The sequence below is a fragment of the Simochromis diagramma genome, unplaced genomic scaffold (genome assembly GCF_900408965.1).
Source record: "Simochromis diagramma unplaced genomic scaffold, fSimDia1.1 OVJJ01000705.1, whole genome shotgun sequence".
NCBI lineage: Eukaryota > Metazoa > Chordata > Actinopteri > Cichliformes > Cichlidae > Simochromis > Simochromis diagramma.
In genome coordinates, this window is record NW_024387448.1 from 3,227,354 (window position 1) to 3,246,948 (window position 19,595).

At 43.6% G+C, this 19,595-nt stretch overlaps 1 protein-coding gene across 1 annotated transcript; it reads right to left on the reverse strand.

Annotated features, from left to right (window-relative positions):
* Positions 1-75: 75 nt before the first annotated feature.
* Positions 76-7,300, reverse strand: sars1 (seryl-tRNA synthetase 1). The gene is made up of 11 exons (XM_040013889.1): positions 7,098-7,300; positions 6,072-6,142; positions 5,871-5,951; positions 5,612-5,770; positions 4,445-4,588; positions 4,164-4,319; positions 3,626-3,847; positions 3,318-3,447; positions 1,991-2,148; positions 1,663-1,792; positions 76-960 (listed from the first exon to the last, which is right to left on the reverse strand). Exons 1-11 carry the CDS (start codon positions 7,231-7,233, stop codon positions 794-796), a joined length of 1,554 nt encoding a protein of 517 aa, XP_039869823.1. The 5' UTR covers positions 7,234-7,300; the 3' UTR covers positions 76-793.
* Between the last annotated feature and the right edge of the window lie 12,295 nt (positions 7,301-19,595).

Genomic DNA, 19,595 nt, shown 5'->3' on the forward strand with positions numbered 1-19,595 from the left:
TGTGGTTAGTCACATTACCATCACCACTGATCTAGTCTGCTTTGTGCATATACTTAAAAACAAACAAACAAGAACTTCCAGATCAACTGTATTTATTGTTTACAGTGCGTGCCACTTCATCAATGCGCAATTATATATATATATTTGTCTTAGCAAGTACATACAGGAAACATCAACGTCTCGAGGTGGAGAAGAGCATCGTGTTAAACAGTGGATGAAAATGATGATTGTGGTCAGACAACGCAAAGAGAAGCCTAAACCAGACAGTTAAAATACCCAACCATTTACTTCTCACAGTCAACAAACGGTGAGTTCAGACAGTTTTTGAACACATTATCAACAATGCCCAACATCCTGCAAACATACTTTTTATAACATATTCCCAAAAGACTGCTTGTATCAAATCAATGACAGAAATAGACAGAAAAGAAGCCTGACTCTCAGCACAGCTGCCGACACGCTCCATGAGGTGTCGGCAGCTGTGCTTTAGGCTTCGTGTTGCTGATGATGTCATACAGTGATAGAGGGGTGAAGTGACCTGGGGATGGCTGACTAAAGGATCCCTTTTTGTGGCAAGCTTTATGTGAATGATGAGATGACATAACACCACCCACTCAGACGGACACAGATGGAACAGAGCAGAGCGTTCACATTACCGTTAAGTGCCAATTTCAGGTTTAGTTTGTGAGACGTGACAAACTAATCCCTGATCATTACAATTCAAGCAACAGTCTGTTCTATTAGTGTGCATCTGTGAGGCTGGTGAGGCGACACTGCTGCTGTGTGCCGGGGTCTACGAATCGTTCACGGACATGTTCTCTATGGCATCGGGCAGGTTCTGGTCTCCGCCGCCTCCTCCCTGCTTCTTCTTCTTCCCTCCTTCCTGCTGTTTCTTTGATTTCTTGGACATTTCCTGATCAATGGGAGCTGGCTTGACAAACTTAATGATCTCTGTCAAACCTGAAGATGGGAAAAACAACAAAAACAAACATTTAATATATCCAATATTTTACATGACTATTTCTTGTCTTAAAAACATATTTTCCCTTGTTTTTCCAACCATCTGGTAGAATGCACCAGAGGGTGACAGCTACGCTCCTGCAAGCTGTTTGCTGACAGTCACTGAACAAGAATGTTAATGACGCACAGACTACATATAAAGTAAATAATATAAATAATAATAATAAATATATAAAGCATGGATGCAGCTTCTGGGTATGAGAAGTGAAGTCTGTGGTCACGTTTCTTAAACTTGAATTTTTTTTAAATGGCCAGCAGGGGGAAGCCTTGAGCCTTTAAACTAACCATCTCTAATATAAACAATCACTGTCATGACACTGTGTCAAATATAATATGTAGAGATGTTAGGAGTCATCTTAGTTTAACTTGGGACAGAGGCAGGGTAGCAGTCAGTCCCTGTGATCAGCTTCAAGTGTTGGATACACATACGATTGACGGGTATGGATGTTAACATGTACCTCTCAGCAGGACAGCACTTCCAAAAATGTCAATTTTTTTTCCTCTAAGAAAGCTGCAAAGCATTTGAAATTTGTTCCAAATGCTAAGTATTATATGGAGACAAACGCAGTTGGGATGATAGTGTGCATTAACATCAAAAGTCTCTAGGTGCAGTAAACGGGTAAGAAAGCCAGCACAGCTTACCAGGAGGCATGAACTCCCTGAGCTTCTCTGGAACAATGATTCCTTCTTCAGTTTGGTAGTTCTCTAGGATGGCGCACATTACACGTGTGGTGGCGCACATGGTTGCATTCAACATGTGCACAAACTCCGCCTACAAAACACAAAGACAACGAGAGATATGAATTTAGAGTGTGGCTACAGAAAAGTGAAACGCATGTGCAGGGGGGAAGCAAGTTAAGATTTTTCTGCTTCCCAGTAATTCGCTTTATCTTTGATCCCTTACGAAATAGCAGACAAGACACACAAACTGCATTAGTTCTTGTACGCTGTGTTGGAACTGAGCACTCACCTTGTCCATCATTTTTTTGGTCTGTCCGTAGCGGATGCGCAGCCGCCTGGCCTGGTAGTCTGTGCAGTTTGAGCAGGAGACCAGCTCTCTGAAGGCCCCTGAGCCGGGGAACCAGGCCTCCAGATCCAGCTTCTTACTGGCTGCATGGTTCAGGGCACCTACAGTACACACGAAGGAGAGAGCAGTTAGTTTATGTCATGGTTGAGTTATAAAGAAATCATCTAAAACTCTTTCTGCTTGTTTGAAGCACAGTTAGGTGAATGCCTAGCAGGTAGTGCTGGATATTACGTTTATCTAATTTATCTACAGAAGGAATTCAGTTTGTAATGTTTCAGTTCCATCAGATAAACCACAAAGAAATTCATGAAGCATTTTCATACTGTCTTCATTTTTCCACATACAAGTGCAGGTGACCCAGACGCAGCCTGGTTGTGGCATCTTTAACTGTCTGCTGTGCATGTTTAACTCAACTCTGTTCATGCTGCTTCAAACAATTCACCCCTAGTGGATGTTATACAGAGTTATACTGGACTGATAGTTCAGATAGCGTAAAAATCTAAATATTGACTAAATGATGAACACATTTATCCTGTTTGTAATGCGTTCTAGATTTTGTAGGCCTACATGTGCAAAACAATCATTCATTTTTCAATGTCTGTCCACTGTGCTGAAAGTAATTACTGAAGTGGATAGTTCAAGTCATGAATGACTGTCCAACTGAGGGATGGTATTTATGTACAAACATGCATGATGATTGGTTTGGTGAAGGTCAGTCCATGTATCTCTCTTTTCTTCTTCATGCACAATTTAAAAAAAACAAAACAAACTGTCTGTTTGTGTTGGATTTCTTTTAGTTTCCAACACAAACAGACTTGATGCTGTACCTTCAAGAATCGGCCACATTCAAGTCTGATATTTATTCCGTCTCACTTTAGGGTGAGACTGAATGTGCGTGTGTGGATATAAGAAATCGGTAATATGTAGTACACAGGATGGCCCAACAGTTGTGTTTCTTCCTTCCTACCAAAACACTTGGATATGTAATATTTATAATATATTTAAAGTTTTCACTTTCAATTGTGGTATGGTTAGCTGTAGTCTCGTGGTATAATATTACTGTATTGCAATACAGTGATTCTGTGATATTCACAATGTGAGACCATCTACAAAATATAAGATCTGAGTAAATGGAGAAGAAAAAATATCCCTAAAAAATAAAAAGACCTGAATTAAATATTTATTCCTTGTATTGTGTTGTCTGTGTGTGTCCAGCAACTAAAAATGCTCAGTGTGGTATGAGGAGTGAGAGTGCGTGTATTTGACCTACCAGAGACAATGTTGACGATACGATAAGGAATTCCTAGTGACTGGTAGAACTCTTCTGCTGTTCCTATCATCTCATCGAACATCTCCCATGATTTGCCGTCATGCGGTGAGGCATAGACAAACTGCTCAATCTACAAGCAGACGTAGAAGAAACAATGTTTAAAATTAAAAGCAAAAAGTACTTTTGTTATTAATGTTTTTGAAACTATATTAGTGTTAATCTGACATAGTTTTTGAATTAAAAAAAAAAATTTTAATTATACAAAAAAAAAAAAAAAAAAAAAAAATCACAATTTCAACAAAACTGACCTTCTCAAACTGGTGCACTCTGAAGATCCCACGGGTGTCTCGGCCATGGGAACCCACTTCCTGTCTGAAGCAGGTGGAGAAGCCGGCGTAGCGGATGGGCAGGTCCTCTGGTTTGAGCCATTCTTCCCTCAGGAAGGCAGCGATGGGCTGCTCTGAGGTGGCGATGAGGTATTTCTCATCTATGGAACTGTCATCTGATTTCTCACTTCCCTTTCCGATGACCTGACAGAAACATGTAGAGAGGTTGAAGAGGGAACCTAAATCCATGTATAGACATATTTGTTGGTTGCCAGTCTTCTTTTCTGCCACACTCCAATTATCTTCTACTGGATTCAGAGCAGGCAGGCTGCCCAAGTCCACTCAACTCACTGTCATCATCATCAGGATACCAGTTTGACACGGTTGGGACTGTAAATCTAATAACGAGAACTATTCACACAATATCTACAAAAATGCAACTGCTGCATCTCTAATGCACAGGTTTTACCACTTTGGAACAAGTATACTGCATGCTCCAATTCAGAGACAGCCTCCATACCTTGTAAAGCTCTTCATCAAACTGGCTGAGCTGGGCGACTTCCTGCATGACCTCCTTCCTCATGAAGAAAGGTGTGTAGAGCATGGTGTAGTTCTTGCTGTAGAGGATCCTTAAGGCAAAATTGATCAGAGCCTGCTCCAGGAACACCAGGGGACCCTGAACACAGCAGAGAGGAGATAAACAGCTGGTCAGTAAAGGAAAGGAAGCGGAAAGGGAAACCTGGTCATGCTACTATGTGTTACTTTGTTTCTCTACTTACTTTTCTTCATATGAAAACGTACCTTGAGAAAATAACCTCTGCTGCCAGCTACAACTGCTCCCCTCTCGCCATCAAAACCATCGATCATGACCACCAGGTCAACATGGGAGTACTTCTTCTGGGCAGTGCAGTCACCCCAGGTACGCTCCACCTTATTGTCTGCATCCTGACAGCAAACAATAAACAATTTGATTGTATGATCAGAAAATCTTGAACTGACAAGACATTTATTATACTACCAGACTCTGTGAATTACTAATAAGGAAAACATGTGTTTTTATTTTCAGATTCACAAAAAGCTCAAAGTTTATTTGAAGGTTTTAATGAGGTGTTAAAGCTGTATATGCTGCCAGAATTGCCTGAAAGCCACACTCTCCAAACCTCTGGAACTCTGAAAAACTAATGGAATTATATCAGTGTTTTTATGTTGTTTGTGAGGAGAGCACTGTTTAACTGGGAAGACTATAGCATATGAATAACTTTCACACGAATGGTGAGTGACCTTTCACTTTTGGGTGACGTGGACCCAGATTAAGCCAGCAAATACTCCCCACAGCACAATACATTAAATCAATTATCAGGACTTGACAGCGAGACACCCTGCTATTTGCTGGTGATCCAGTCTTGTGTCATCAAGTTTTACTTTTCACTTTATGGGTGATCGGCATTAGAAGGTGCAGCTGATAACAGGAAGGGTTAGCTAAGTAAATGATTATACTGTTCTTCCCCTGCCTGCAACTTTTCAGTGTACAACACCAGCTCACTGCTGGCTTACAGCAGCAGTGAGCAACTTAAGTTGAGTTTGTGCTTCAGTCTGTCAGAATCAATAACTGATCAGCTGATCAATAACTGAAAGGTTGCATCAGACTTCAGTGGTGGCTCTATTTCCCTTGCTATGGATGTGGTAAATGAACAAGGCAGAAAATTAGGACAGAAAAATCATCATGATATGATGGTGTTTTGATCTGTGCGTGGGCTGTGTCCATATAATGGATGATAAATCAATAACCACATTCATTACAGACATGTGGATGTTATTTACAAAGAAAAAGCTGCTTCTAGCACTGACCATGTAGTATGATTGATGACCAAACCAAAAAAAAAAAAAAAAGTCTAGCGGTCTTCTTTTCAGACATTCAAGATCAATGTTGGGCTCTAGTATTAACCCCCCTCAAACCAAACCACACACCTCATCATTGCTGATAGGTACAGAGGGGTGCAAAAGGTTGCCGATCTCTCTCAGGTACTCGAAACGTTCCGCCTCCAGCTTTACTCTCTCACTGTCCATCTTCTCTATCGCTTCATCCACCAACAAACGCACCTTTTTAATCTGGGTTACTGTCAGGGCCTGGCACAGGACAAAAAAATGCAAACAAGCTTGTTAGATCTGTTTGCCAGCTTACAAACAGTTATGCTGTGTAGACAGAAAAGAGTGCAGTCAGTCATACCGACAGAACTTCAGCCGTAAGAGACTCCAGGTTCTGCGCTTCTTCAGGAACAGCCTCATCCTCTCCAACTGGTTCCTTCTTCTGCATGAGCAACAAAGCAGAGGGTTAAAGACAGACAACGCTAAACCTTGTTTATTTCTGAAGGGACTGGAAAACAAATACAATGCTCAACAGTCCCCATTTAGTGTTATGTTGAAATACCTTCATTTTTTCCCCGATGCTTTTGCTGCAAAGGTTCTTTGCTTTGTTCAGGTTGTCTGCAGTGAAGCGGCCTGTCAGGGGGTAAAATCAGTGACTCAGTGCATTATGAGATTGTGTGTGTGCCACAGCAGCTGGTCTAATAACCTGGTGACATGATTTACAGTAACTAAGTATTAAACAGCCCAAAATAATAATATAAACATAACACTGTCTTGGCAACTTTCATACCTGTAATAATGTACAGAAGAAATTATTAAAACTGGATCATGTTGACTATCTCAGTAGTCACACTACAGGGCGAGGTTGACCTGACATGTTGCTGGCTGGGATTGCATCAGATTGACTACCCGGCATCGTTTAGCTAACCCGGCGTTAGCCAGCGTTTCCCATTAAGCTAAGTCAACGGAATAATGGGAACAGGAGGTTAACTAGTGACTCGTCTTGTGAAAGTTTGGTTTTAAATAACTAGGTACTTAAATAACAACCACAATGGCTTTTCTAGATTTGCTGAATTATGCTAGCTGCGCTAAGATTAGCGTGCTATTCACATCTGGTTATACTAAATAAAATGACAGACAAACTTCAATGAATTGCTTAAGAAACAGTGTACAACATCTATCCACTAATCAATACGGCGCAAATATAACACACCAACCAGCACGTTTACCATTTAAATTACCGACTTTCATAAGTGAGATCAGACCACTGCAGTGCAGTGAGCTTTTAGCTTGCGCAGCAACACAGTGAAGCTAACAACCAAAAGTATTCCCTAAATTTATTCTGAAGATTTTATATTTAGTATTACAATGAGCCGAATAAACAGGTGGACCCTGAATAAGTCAAAAACCTTGTTCGGTCCCATTTCGGATCAAACAGTTACCACAATTAAACTGTAACAGTTTAAAAAAGACATTTTTTTAAAATGTAGTCTGGCGTGAACTCTTCTCCATTATAAGATACATTGATGGCTACGCTAACATTAGCATCGTTAGCCACCGCGTTGACGTTAGCTGCAGAGTGACTTACATTTTCTCCACTCTGTGTCTGCGGCCACCAGCTTGTCAACCAGGGTAACATCTTTAAACCTCTTTCTTTGAGTCTCACGGACGACTTCGGGGTCGCCGCCTTTGTCGGTTCGAAACAGGTCCAAGTCGAGCACCATCTTTCCACGCTGTCTGTCAGAGAACAAACCGATAGAGCTCTTGCCGACGTCGCCTCCCACCGAGTTGCCAGATTCTGTTGTTCACGTAAAAAAAAAAAAAAAAAACCCTAACCACGTAATCCTAGTTGTACGGAGTCCCCGAAGACCATTGAGTTCTTTTGTTACTCCAATGCAAACAAGTATTTTAACTTAAATGAGATCAATATTTTGTTCATGATAAATACAACAGACCCAAATGCTCATGTTAACTAGGGTGTATTGTCAGTTTTTAAATACATTTAATTTATGAAATTAATTGTTAAAAAAACATTTATACAGAAATTATCTCTGCTGGCTAATATGTTATTCAACAATGAAGTGCCACAAACTGCATTTCCTCTTATGTCTACTTGAGGCTACCTTGTGTGAGATTTCAAGTGCTGTGGGGGGCTGCCTGGTTAGTCTGCTTATCCCTCGAGGTGTTGAACAATATCAAAATGCATGCTCCACCAGTAGATCACAAAGCAAAACCAGATCAGGGAATTTCTAATTCATCGCCTGACGATCTGCCTCCCATCACAGCTATTCCCTGCACCAAGCAGAATGAAGTTTCTCAAATACTCTTCAAAAACGGACCTTCAAAACACAGTTTACATGTCTGGCAGAGCAGAAGGTGAAGACCTTGTCGATGGAAGCAGATCCTGATGCATTGTTAAAATGCTTTGAAAAACCAGGGTATTCTAGAATTCGAGGACAAACTCGGGGAGCATTTAACTCAATGCATAATCGTGATAAATGACTGTGATCTCAAGTTTGATCAAAATAATTGATCAAATTATTTAATTGATCATTAAGTTTTTCTGGTAGAACCATTCAAAAAAGCTCTGTAAAACTGCTGTGGTGCAGCTCTACATAAGAGTCACTCTTGCATTTGCAAATGCAGAAGAAGTGAGTGACCAAAAAAAAAAACTAACTAACTAACTAACTAATTAGCCAATTGAGATTGCCACACAGAAAAATAACATAAATAAGAAAACATCAGCTTCTTTTTCCTCATGGGGAATAAACATCTCAGTTGGGACACCATAAAAACAGTATGTGTAAAACATGGGAACAGGGGCTGTCACAACTGGTAAGCACCTACTGTGTGTCCAGATCAGTGTTGGTCAAGTTACTTGAAAAAAGTAATCAGTAACTAATTACCGATTACTTCCCCAAAAAAGTATTCCCGTTACTTTACTGATTACTTATTTTCAAAAGTAATTAATTACTTAGTTACTTAGTTACTTTTTAAAAACACAATTTACAACCTGAATAGGTGATAAAGCGATAGATCTTTCAGCCCAATTCTACTTTTTCTGCATAATCTATCATACAAAATGTAATCAAATGGAAAGTCCCCTTTTAAAACTTGTTTTATTAGTTTTAAACTTTAAACTTTATGCATCAAGCAAAAATTTAATTATATGCAACATTCTCTGACTGGAAGAAATTTGTTTAATATTTAAACCTATTTTCTGCACATCCCAGCACATAAAATATATTTTTGTGTGTTTACACGCAGTCTTTCAAATAGATGCAAGTAAAACACAGCAGAAAATAAATAACATCAAAGACTAGCAGTCCTGTTGCTCTATTTTCACCTGTAAAGCAGGAGTGGCGTAGGCGTAGGTTTGCCCTGGTGCAGGTGTGCCGCAGCGGTCAGTTGAAGAATCCGTGAGTTTCTCTGTGAGTTTCCCATTACGTCGTTGCGCACTTGGTGCTTGCTTGGAAGTTTAGGGGGTTTTTTTCGCTGTAAAAAGAAGTTTTCTTCCCACACACAACGGACGCTAATGTTTTTGTCACTTTTTATGGAATTAAACTCAAAATAAGGTCAGTACTTCCACGCTTTAAACGCTGCACGCTCATACTCTCTCCTGCATTCGATATATGATCCACTGTTGATCTGCACACAGCTGTTGTCACAAACGTCGCACTTGCTTACGTCACTGTCATGAGACATTCTCCCAACAAAAAAATCACGGTTTTAGTAACGCAGTAACGCAGCGTTCCTACGGGAAAGTAACGGTAATCTAATTACCGTTTTTGCAATAGTAATCCCTTACTTTACTCGTCACCTGAAAAAAGTAATCAGATTACAGTAACGCGTTAGCGTTACTGCCCATCTCTGGTCCAGATGTACAAAAGAATTGGAAAAGTATCTGGAAAGTATCTAAGCTCAGTGACTCACACTTGATCCCTGAAGCAAAAGCCTAAAATGTGAGTAATATACAACCTGGGGGTGGACTCCTTTAGCTCAGATAATATGGCTCTCAAAATCTGCAGCACCTGAGCGACCCCTTCTTTGAAACACGTTCCGTTAAAAATAGGAAATACCGTATATTGCAATTATATTAGTAGTAATTATAATCATAACTGACCATTTATATATCCTACATTTGGAATTGGATGGCGTGTTCTCGGGGGTGAGAGACTGGTGGTTGGAGAAGACTTCAGAGGACATGTACCTGAAGGGAACAGAGGTGATGAGAAGGTGTTGCGTAGGTAAAGTGTAGAAGGACAAAAATACATATAAGAGTGGAGGAAGGTGCACACAGGTGAACTATTCTGTGCACACAGGTGAGCTGAGAATGTGCTGCCTGGCTTCCTTCTCTCCTGAGAAGAAAGCTAGGCAAAAATCGAAGTCACATTTTTCCTCTGGGGAGAATGTGACGAGGCAGCATCAGGTGGTAGTATGTAGGATGAATTTAGTCATTAAGAAGAGAAAACAAGTTAAGGCAGTCAAAGATTAAATGGTGAACATTGAAGAAAGAAGGATGTTGCAGAGAGTTCAGAAAGGAGGTGAGATAGAATTACTAGATGACTGCAGATGTACGGCTGAAGTAGGATAGTCAGAGAGATGAAGAAAGTGGACAGGGGTCCTGAGAGGCTAGGATTACAGCAATAAAAAAGAGAGGTGACTTTTACAGAAAGACAAGCAGAGCCTGGACTTGCAAGAGAGTAGAGTGATTAAGGATCAAGATGGAAATGTACTAACCATTGAGGAGAGTCACTATCTTTCTGCTGCTCCCTTTAGGGGTCACCACAGTGCGTCTTCTGCCTTTATCTCAGTCTATCCCAAGCATCCTTCTCCATTTTGTGTGACATGTTGGCTGTATCCCAATTCAGGGTCTGCAGCCTTAAAGGCCGCATTTTAAGGCCGATTACGTCACAGCGGCGCGCCGAAGGCTGTCCCAATTCAAAGGCTGCTCGAAATGCGGCCCTGAAATGCATCCTTCATTTCCCTGAATTTTAAGGCTGTGGCAGTGTAGACTTCGTGGCCCAACATATCCCAGAATGCATAGTGCGGCGGTGGGTGTGGATAATTTTGCCGAAAAAAAACGGCGGATGAGGGGCGCCCGAAGAGTGAACTTTAAGTAAGTACTGAATATTATGTCACTTATTTATGTGCAAATGTTTAATAACGAAGAACATTAAAACATTACTGTTGGCCACATGTCGGCAAAGTTATGTGACATTAGTGACGTTTGTACTAACTTGGTTTTGAAGCCTTTACTTTAAAATATACGCCGTTCAATAGCTGACCTTAATCTTACAGAGAATGATCAAAGCTCATGTAGAAACAAACAAACAAATGAACAAAAGATTTTCTCCTTCATTTCTGTCAAACAAAGCTGTATGACACGTTTCCAGTTGTTAGTATCATGGTTGCTAGGCAACCTGGGCAGCGTGACAGAGGCTAGACCGTCCCATTTCACAAGCCTCGCACTTCCGGCCTTAGCGGTCTTTGAGTACGCGGCCCTTGAGGATCGTTGAGGCTGCGTACTTTAAGGCTGCAGACCCTGAATTGGGATACAGCAGTCCATCCTGGTTACTTCCAATGAAAAAGTTAGCATCTTAACATCTTCAACACAGACACACATACACCTTTGTTTTATTGGTAAATGTAAATGGGATTGCTTTTTCAAACAGGGCTGCTTGTTGCTTCAGGACCTGGACCTTCTTCTTTCTAGCGTTTGTCCCGTGTGGCAGGGTCAGCTTTGCGAAAAATCCGTCTCCATTTGGCACGATCGAAGGCGTCTTCTGGGGCGACATTGACGATCTTCATGTCAGCAACGCGGTTGCTGGCCACCGGGCTCAAGCCTCATTGCCGTTTTTGCCACTGAGCTGTCGTCTAAGCATACCACCTTATATGGCTAAGGTCAGGACCTGGACCCCTGGCCATAATTGATGGCTCTGGCTCTCTACCAGAAAGCCGTGAAGGAGATTGAAATGCTAAATATAGATGATTCTTTTATTCTTGTTCTTTTGCCAAAAAGAATACACTCAAACATGGACAGACTTCTTTCATAAACCCCAACAAAGAAAGTAATTTCCAGCGTAGCAGAGGGAGTAATGTGAATATTTACAATAGACCCTTTTTCAAGTTTTCTTTGTTAGTTATTTGTTGATATATTAACAGTAAAAGGAAGTTCAACTTCCCATAAAATAATTTGTCCTTTTAAAAACACCTACTGGTGTTATGGAGGCATTTTGAGAATCCTAGAATACTCTTCTTAACCACGTGGAGGAAAAACTTTGTTTAATCATAGATGCTGATACATACAGAAACAAATCAAATCAAATCACTTTTATTGTCACATCACATGTGCAGGTACACTGGTACAGTACATGTGAGTGAAATTCTTGTGTGCAAGCTTCACAAGCAACAGAGGTGTGCAAAAATACAATAACATAAGACAAGCAACATATAAGAATGGCTAAATCTGAGAATTATATGAATAAATATATGTACAATATAAGAGTGTATGCATATTACTGAATGTGTATACTAAATAGGTATATCTACGTGTGTGTGTATATATATATATATATATATGTGTGTGTGTGTGTGTGTGTGTACATATTTTACAAATTAAATAGAGTAAACAATAAAATAAAAATATATAAAATATACAGAGGTTGGTAGTTGGATATTGTGCAAAACAAGTGGCATTTATATACAGTATGGAGTGCATAATGTTGAAGTTCCAGTAGTGAAGGTGAGGTGCCTATGAAGTGTTCAGCAGTCTGATGGCCTGGTGGAAAAAGCTGTCTCTCAGTCTGCTGGTACGGGACCGGATGCTGCAGAACCTCCTTCCCGATGGAAGTAGTCTGAACAGTTTATGCTTTCCTCAGGCACCGCTTTCCTCAGGCACCGCTTCCTGTAGATGTCCTGGAGGGAGGGAAGCTCACCTCCAATTATCCGTTCAGAACACCGCACTACTCTCTGGAGAGCTTTGCGGTTGTAAGCGGTGCTGTTGCCATACCAGGTGGTGACGCATCCAGTGAGGATGCTCTCAATGGCACAGCGATAGAAGCTCCTGAGGTTGCGGGGGCTCATGCCAAATCTTCTCAGTCTCCTGAGAAAGAAGAGGCGCTGTTGCGCCTTCTTCACTGTTTTTGTTTACAGTGGGGCAAAAAAGAATTTAGTCAGCCACCGATTGTGCAAGTTCCCCCACTTAAAATGATGACAGAGGTCAGTAATTTGCACCAGAGGTACACTTCAACTGTGAGAGACAGAATGTGAAAAAAAAATCCATGAATTCACATGGTAGGATTTGTAAAGAATTTATTCGTAAATTAGGGTGGAAAATAAGTATTTGGTCACCTCAAACAAGGAAAATCTCTGGCTCTCACAGACCTGTAACGTCTTCTGTAAGAAGCTTTTCTGTTCCCCACTCGTTACCTGTATGAATGGCACCTGTTTGAACTCATCATCTGTATAAAAGACACCTGTCCACAGCCTCAAACAGTCAGACTCCAAACTCCGCCATGGCCAAGACCAAAGAGCTTTCGAAGGACACCAGGAAAAGTATTGTAGACCTGCACCAGACTGGGAAGAGTGAATCTACAATAGGCAAGCAGCTTGGTGTGAAAAAATCAACTGTGGGAGCAATCATCAGAAAATGGAAGACATACAAGACCACTGATAATCTCCCTCGATCTGGGGCTCCACGCAAGATCTCATCCCGTGGGGTCAAAATGATCATGAGAACGGTGAGCAAAGATCCCAGAACCACACGGGGGGACCTGGTGAATGACCTGCAGAGAGCTGGGACCAAAGTAACAAAGGTCACCATCAGTAACACACTACAACGGCAGGGAATCAAATCCCGCAGTGCCAGACGTGTTCCGCTGCTGAAGCCAGTGCATGTCCAGGCCCGTCTGAAGTTTGCCAGAGAGCACATGGATGATACAGCAGAGGATTGGGAGAATGTCATGTGGTCAGATGAAACCAAAGTAGAACTTTTTGGTATAAACTCAACTCGTCGTGTTTGGAGGAAGAAGAATACTGAGTTGCATCCCAAGAACACCATACCTACTGTGAAGCATGGGGGTGGAAACATCATGCTATGGGGCTGTTTTTCTGCCAAGGGGACAGGACGACTGATCCGTGTTAAGGACAGAATGAATGGGGCCATGTATCGTGAGATTTTGAGCCAAAACCTCCTTCCATCAGTGAGAACTTTGAAGATGAAACGAGGCTGGGTCTTCCAACATGACAATGATCCAAAACACACCGCCTGGGCAACAAAGGAGTGGCTCCGTAAGAAGCATTTGAAAGTCCTGGAGTGGCCTAGCCAGTCTCCAGACCTCAACCCCATAGAAAATCTGTGGCGGGAGTTGAAAGTCCGTGTTGCTCGGCGACAGCCCCAAAACATCACTGCTCTCGAGAAGATCTGCATGGAGGAATGGGCCAAAATACCAGCTACTGTGTGTGCAAACCTGGTAAAGACCTATAGTAAATGTTTGACCTCTGTTATTACCAACAAAGGTTATGTTACAAAGTATTGAGTTATATTTTTGTTATTGACCAAATACTTATTTTCCACCCTGATTTACGAATAAATTCTTTACAAATCCTACCATGTGGATTCATGGATTTTTTTTTTCACATTCTGTCTCTCACAGTTGAAGTGTACCGCTGGTACAAATTACTGACCTCTGTCATCATTTTAGGTGGGGGGACTTGCACAATCGGTGGCTGACTAAATACTTTTTTGCCCCACTGTATGTGTACTGACCACGTAAGATCCTCAGCCAGATGTACACCAAGGAAGCGGAAGCTCCTCACTCTCTCCACAGCAGCGCCGTTGATGGTGATGGGGGTGTGTACTTCTCTGCACCTCCGGAAGTCCACTATCAACTCCTTTGTCTTTGCGATGTTGAGGGTGAGATGATTGTCTTGACACCAGTGGGTCAGGGCGCTGACCTCCTCCCTGTAGGCCGTCTCATCACCTTTGGTGATAAGACCCACCACTGTAGTGTCATCCGCAAACTTCACAATGATGTTGGAGTTGTTAGTGGCCGTGCAGTCGTAGGTGTAGAGTGAGTACAGGAGAGGGCTCAGTACACACCCCTGTGGAGCACCAGTGTTCAGTGTGATGAGGTGATGCTGCCCAGTCTGACCACTTGGAGTCTGTCAGACAGGAAGTTAAGGATCCAGCTGCAGAGGGAGCTGCTCAGTCCTGGATCCTGCAGTTTCCTGTCCAGCTTCGAGGGAACGATGGTATTGAATGCTGAGCCATAATCTACAAACAGCATTCTCACATACGTCTCTCTTCTCCAGGTGTGAGAGGGCAGCATGGAGTGTCAGGGCTATGGCATCATCAGTGGACCTGTTGTGGCGGTATGCAAATTGCAGAGGGTCCAGTGAGTCGGGTAGTGCAGAGCAAACGAAGTCCCTGATCAGCTTCTCGAAGCATTTGCTTACGATGGGGGTCAGGGCTACAGGTCGCCAGTCGTTCAATGACTGGTTGTTTATTTAATTTTCTTTAATGATTTATAATGATGATGATTTTTATACGCTGAGAGTGTCCCTGATCTGAACCCGAGCGGTGTTTTGTTATTGGACTTCTGTGCAAATCACAGTTTGGCCATAACGAACACCTTGTTCGAACATAAGAGTGTCCATAAGTGCACGTGGCACCAGGACGCTCTAGGCCGTAGGTCGATGATCGATTTTGTAATCGTATCACCAGACCTGCGACTATATGTTCTGGACACTCGGGTAAAGAGAGGGGCTGAGCTGTCAACTGATCACCACCTGGTGGTGAGTTGGATCAGGTGGCGGGGGAGGACGCTGGACAGACGTGTAGTGAGGGTGTGCTGGGAACGTCTAGCAGAGGCCCCAGTCCGCGAGATCTTCAACGCACACCTCTGGCAGAGCTTTAACAGCATTCCGAGGGAGACTGGGGACATTGAGTCCGAATGGACCATGTTCAGCGTCTCCATGGCCGAAGCTGCTGCATTGAGCTGCGGCCGCAAGGTGGTTGGTGCCTGCCGTGGTGGTAATCCCCAAACCAAATGGTGGACACCAGAGGTGAAGAGAGCCACCAGGCTGAAGAAGGAGTCCTATCAGGCTTGGTTAGTCTGTGGGACTCCGGAGGCAGCCGACAGGTATCGACAGGCCAAGTGGAATGCGGCTCGGGCAGTGGCTGAAGCAAAAACTCGGGTGTGGGAGGAGTTTGGAGAGGCCATGGAAAAAGACTTTCGGACTGCCTCGAAGAGATTCTGGCAAACCGTCAGGCGTCTCTGGAGGGGAAAGCGGTGCTTTACCTGCACTGTGTATAGTGCTGGCGGAGCGCTGCTGACGTTGACTGAGAAAATTGTCAGGCGGTGGAAGGAATACTTCGAGGACCTCCTTAATCCCACTGACAAGTCTTCCGAGGAGGAAGCAGAGTCTGGGGATGAGGGGAATGACCTGCCAATTTCCGGGGGCGAGGTCACTGAGGCAGTTAAACAACTCCTTGGTGGCAGAGCCCCTGGTGTTGATGAGGTCCGCCCCGAGTTCCTGAAGGCTCTGGACGTTGTAGGGCTGTCCTGGTTGACACGCCTCTACAATGTTGCGTGGAGATCAGGGGCAGTACACCTGGACTGGTGGTGGTCCCCATCTTTAAGAAGGGAGACCGGAGGGTGTGTTCCAACTACAGGGGGATCACACTCCTCAGCCTCCCTGGGAAAGTCTATGCCAGGGTGCTGGAAAGGAGAGTTCGTCCGCTAGTCGAACCTCGGATACAGGAGGAACAATGCGGTTTTCGTCCTGGTCGCGGAACACTGGACCAGCTCTTTATCCTCTCAAGGATACTTGAGGGTGCATGGGAGTTTGCCCAACCAGTCTACATGTGTTTTGTGGACTTGGAGAAGGCATTCGACTGTGTCCCTCGGGGTGTCCTGTGGGAGGTGTTGCGGGAGTATGGGGTGTCTGGCCCATTGCTACGGGGCATTCGATCCCTATACAACCGTTATAAGAGCTTGGTTTGCATTGCTGGCAATAAGTCGGACTCGTTCCCGGTGGGTGATGGGCTCCGCCAGGGCTGCCCTTTGTCTCCGGTTCTGTTCATAATTTTTATGGACAGGATTTCTAGGCGCAGCCAAGTGGCGGAGGGCTTTCACTTTGGTGGCCTCAGAATCTCATCTCTGCTTTTTGCGGATGATGTGGTTCTGTTGGCTTCATCGGGTGAGGGCCTCCAGCTCGCATTGGAACGGTTCGCAGCCGAGTGTGAAGTAGCGGGAATGAGGATCAGTACCTCCAAATCTGAGGCCATGGTTCTCAGCCGGAAAAGAGTGGAGTGCCCACTCCGGGTCGGGGATGAGTTCCTGCCCCAAGTGGAGGAGTTCAAGTATCTTGGGGTCTTGTTCGCGAGTGATGGGAGAAGGGAGCCGGAGATTGACAGACAGATTGGTGCTGTGGCCGCAGTGATGTGGACGCTGCACCGGTCCGTCGTGGTGAAGAGGGAGCTGAGTGTAAAAGCGAAGCTCTCAATTTACCGGTCGATCTATGTCCCTACCCTCACCTATGGCCACGAGCTGTGGGTAGTGACCGAAAGAACGAGATCGCGGATACAAGCGGCAGAAATGAGCTTCCTCCGAAGGGTGGCTGGCCTCTCCCTTAGAGATAGGGTGAGAAGTTCGGCCATCCGGGAGGGGCTCAGAGTAGAGCCGCTGCTGCTCCACATCGAAAGGAGCCAGCTGAGGTGGTTCGGGCATCTGACAAGGATGCCTCCTGGGTGCCTCCTGGGTGAGGTGCCACCGGAAGGAGGCCCCGGGGCAGACCCAGGACACGCTGGAGAGATTATATCTCTCGGCTGGCCTGGAAATGCCTTGGTGTTCCCCCGGATAAGCTGGGGGAGGTGGCTGGGGAGAGGGAGGTCTGGGCCTCTCTGCTTAGGCTGCTGCCCCCACGACCCGGCCTCGGATAAAGCGGATGAAGATGGATGGATGGATGGATGGAGAGTGGCATAGTGTTGCAGTGGTTAGCCTCACAGCAATAAGGTCCTGGGTTTAAATCTACTGGTCAACCACATTCTCACTCCTAACTCGTCAAATGTGCGACGCATGGTCAGGCTCCCTCTGCTTCACGTCTTCTATCTAAGTGTGTGAATGTGTGTGTGAATGGGTGGATGACTGGATATGTAAAGCGCTTTGGGGTCCTTAGGGACTAGTAAAGTGCTATATAAATACAGGCCATTTACAGGCCATTTACCATTTAAATGATTGGATAGAATCAGGCGTGCGGATAGCAATAGGAAGGTTGTTCCATAAATCTGGTGCAGCTGAGGCAAACGCCCGGTCACCTCTGGACTTCAGCCGAGATCTTGGCTGCACCAGGAGTAACTGAGTAGATGATCTTAGTGCTCTAGCGGGAGTGTACGATCTAAGTAATATTTTTCCACACTCAGCATCATTTTTTCCAAATTTAAATCAAGACCGGACAAAAACATGTCTTTTGAGTTATTTTTTACAACATTTACTAAAATATTTGCAACTTTTTATATTTAAAATACAATTTTAAATGTTAAATATTAAATCAAAATGTTAAATCTAAATATTATTTTTAAATCTAAATGTTAAATCTAAATGTTACAGGAAACTAAATATTTAGCTAACATGCAAATTTATTCAAAGGGTCAAGGGAAATGCCAAAACAAAAGCTTTACGAAAATCTCCGGCCTAAAGTGTGCCGGTAGAGGTCAGGTTTAAAACCAAACCAGACCTGGGAACGGAGAAAAAAATATTTTTGTTTTGTTTTGCTTGTTTTATATGTCTTCTAGTTTTATTTCATTCCTTCTGGGATTTGGATACAATTAATGTATGCATATTCTGCACACACACAAACACACATGTGGCTACTACCCATTTCTTGTTTTTAGACTTAAGATGGATTATTCTTGAATGAAGACATTGATCTGACACATGTAATATTTGGCTAATTGTCTTTATTGTTCCTCCATCATCTCTCTACCCTGTGTTCGCTTTAACACAGGGTAGAGAGATGATGGAGGAAATGAAAAAAAGGGGGTAAGGAAAAGGTAGAAGGGAGAAAAAGAGGTGAAAAGAAGGGATAGAAAAAAGGAAAGAGACAGAGGAGAGAAAACCCCAACAATCCCCTCTGAGCAAGCACTTAGCAACAGTGGGGAGGAAAAACTGCCTTTAAGCAGAAACCTCCAGCAGAACCAGGCTCAGGAGGGGCAGTCAACTGCTGGGACTGGTTGGGGGGTGAGGAAAGAGAGAGAGAGGGGGGAGGGAGATAGGAGAGGTGTTAGGAGAGAAAGGGAGAAGAGAGGTAAAAATTAAGATGGAACAGAGGCTACATCAGGTGAAGAAGCAGCAGTGTCCCTCCTCCAGAACAAGCGGAAGCGTTTTTTCTTCTTTTTCAGTTGCTGTTCCACGAGTACTTTTTTCTCTAGGATGAAGGTTCTCAATTCATTGAGTGTTTCTGCATTTTGCACCTTAAGTTTCTTGCATCTTTGCTCCACTTCTTCTAATTTTGCTTGTTTTTCTTCAAGCTTTTCTTTCAGTTCTTTAGATGCTGCCTTTTGCGCCTGCATTTCAGTGTTTTTGCACTTTAAGTTGTTAGAAAGTTCTTCAAGCTCTTCTGTGTTTTTTCTCAGCATTTCAGCAATCCTACTCTGCATCTCTGAACGACTAGTCATGAAACACATCAAGACTGTCCTGCCCCCCTCCCTGGATCCCTTCCAGTTTGCGTATCGGCCCAACCGCTCAACCGATGATGCCATCTCCACTGCACTCCACTCAGCACTCACACACCTGGACAAAAAAGACTCATATGTTCGAATGCTGTTCATAGATTTCAGTTCAGCATTCAACACTATAATCCCCCAACAGCTCACTCAAAAACTGGTCCAGCTGGGGCTCAACACCTCACTGTGCAACTGGCTGTTGGATTTCCTCACCGGAAGACCTCAAGCAGTACGGGTCGGCAGTAATACATCCAGCACCATCATTTTAAACACGGGGGCCCCGCAGGGATGTGTGCTGAGCCCCCTCCTCTTCACTCTGCTGACCCATGGCTGCACTCCATCATATAGCTCCAACCT

Excerpts from the sequence above, each read along its gene's own strand:
- sars1 (XM_040013889.1), bottom strand. The coding sequence starts at position 7,233 with ATGGTGCTCGACTTGGACCTGTTTCGAACCGACAAAGGCGGCGACCCC. Across the intron at positions 3,448-3,625 it reads GAGTGCACCAGTTTGAGAAG|ATTGAGCAGTTTGTCTATGC; the intron begins GTCAGTTTTGTT and ends GTCTGCTTGTAG. Across the intron at positions 1,793-1,990 it reads CCAAAAAAATGATGGACAAG|GCGGAGTTTGTGCACATGTT; the intron begins GTGAGTGCTCAG and ends TGTGTTTTGTAG.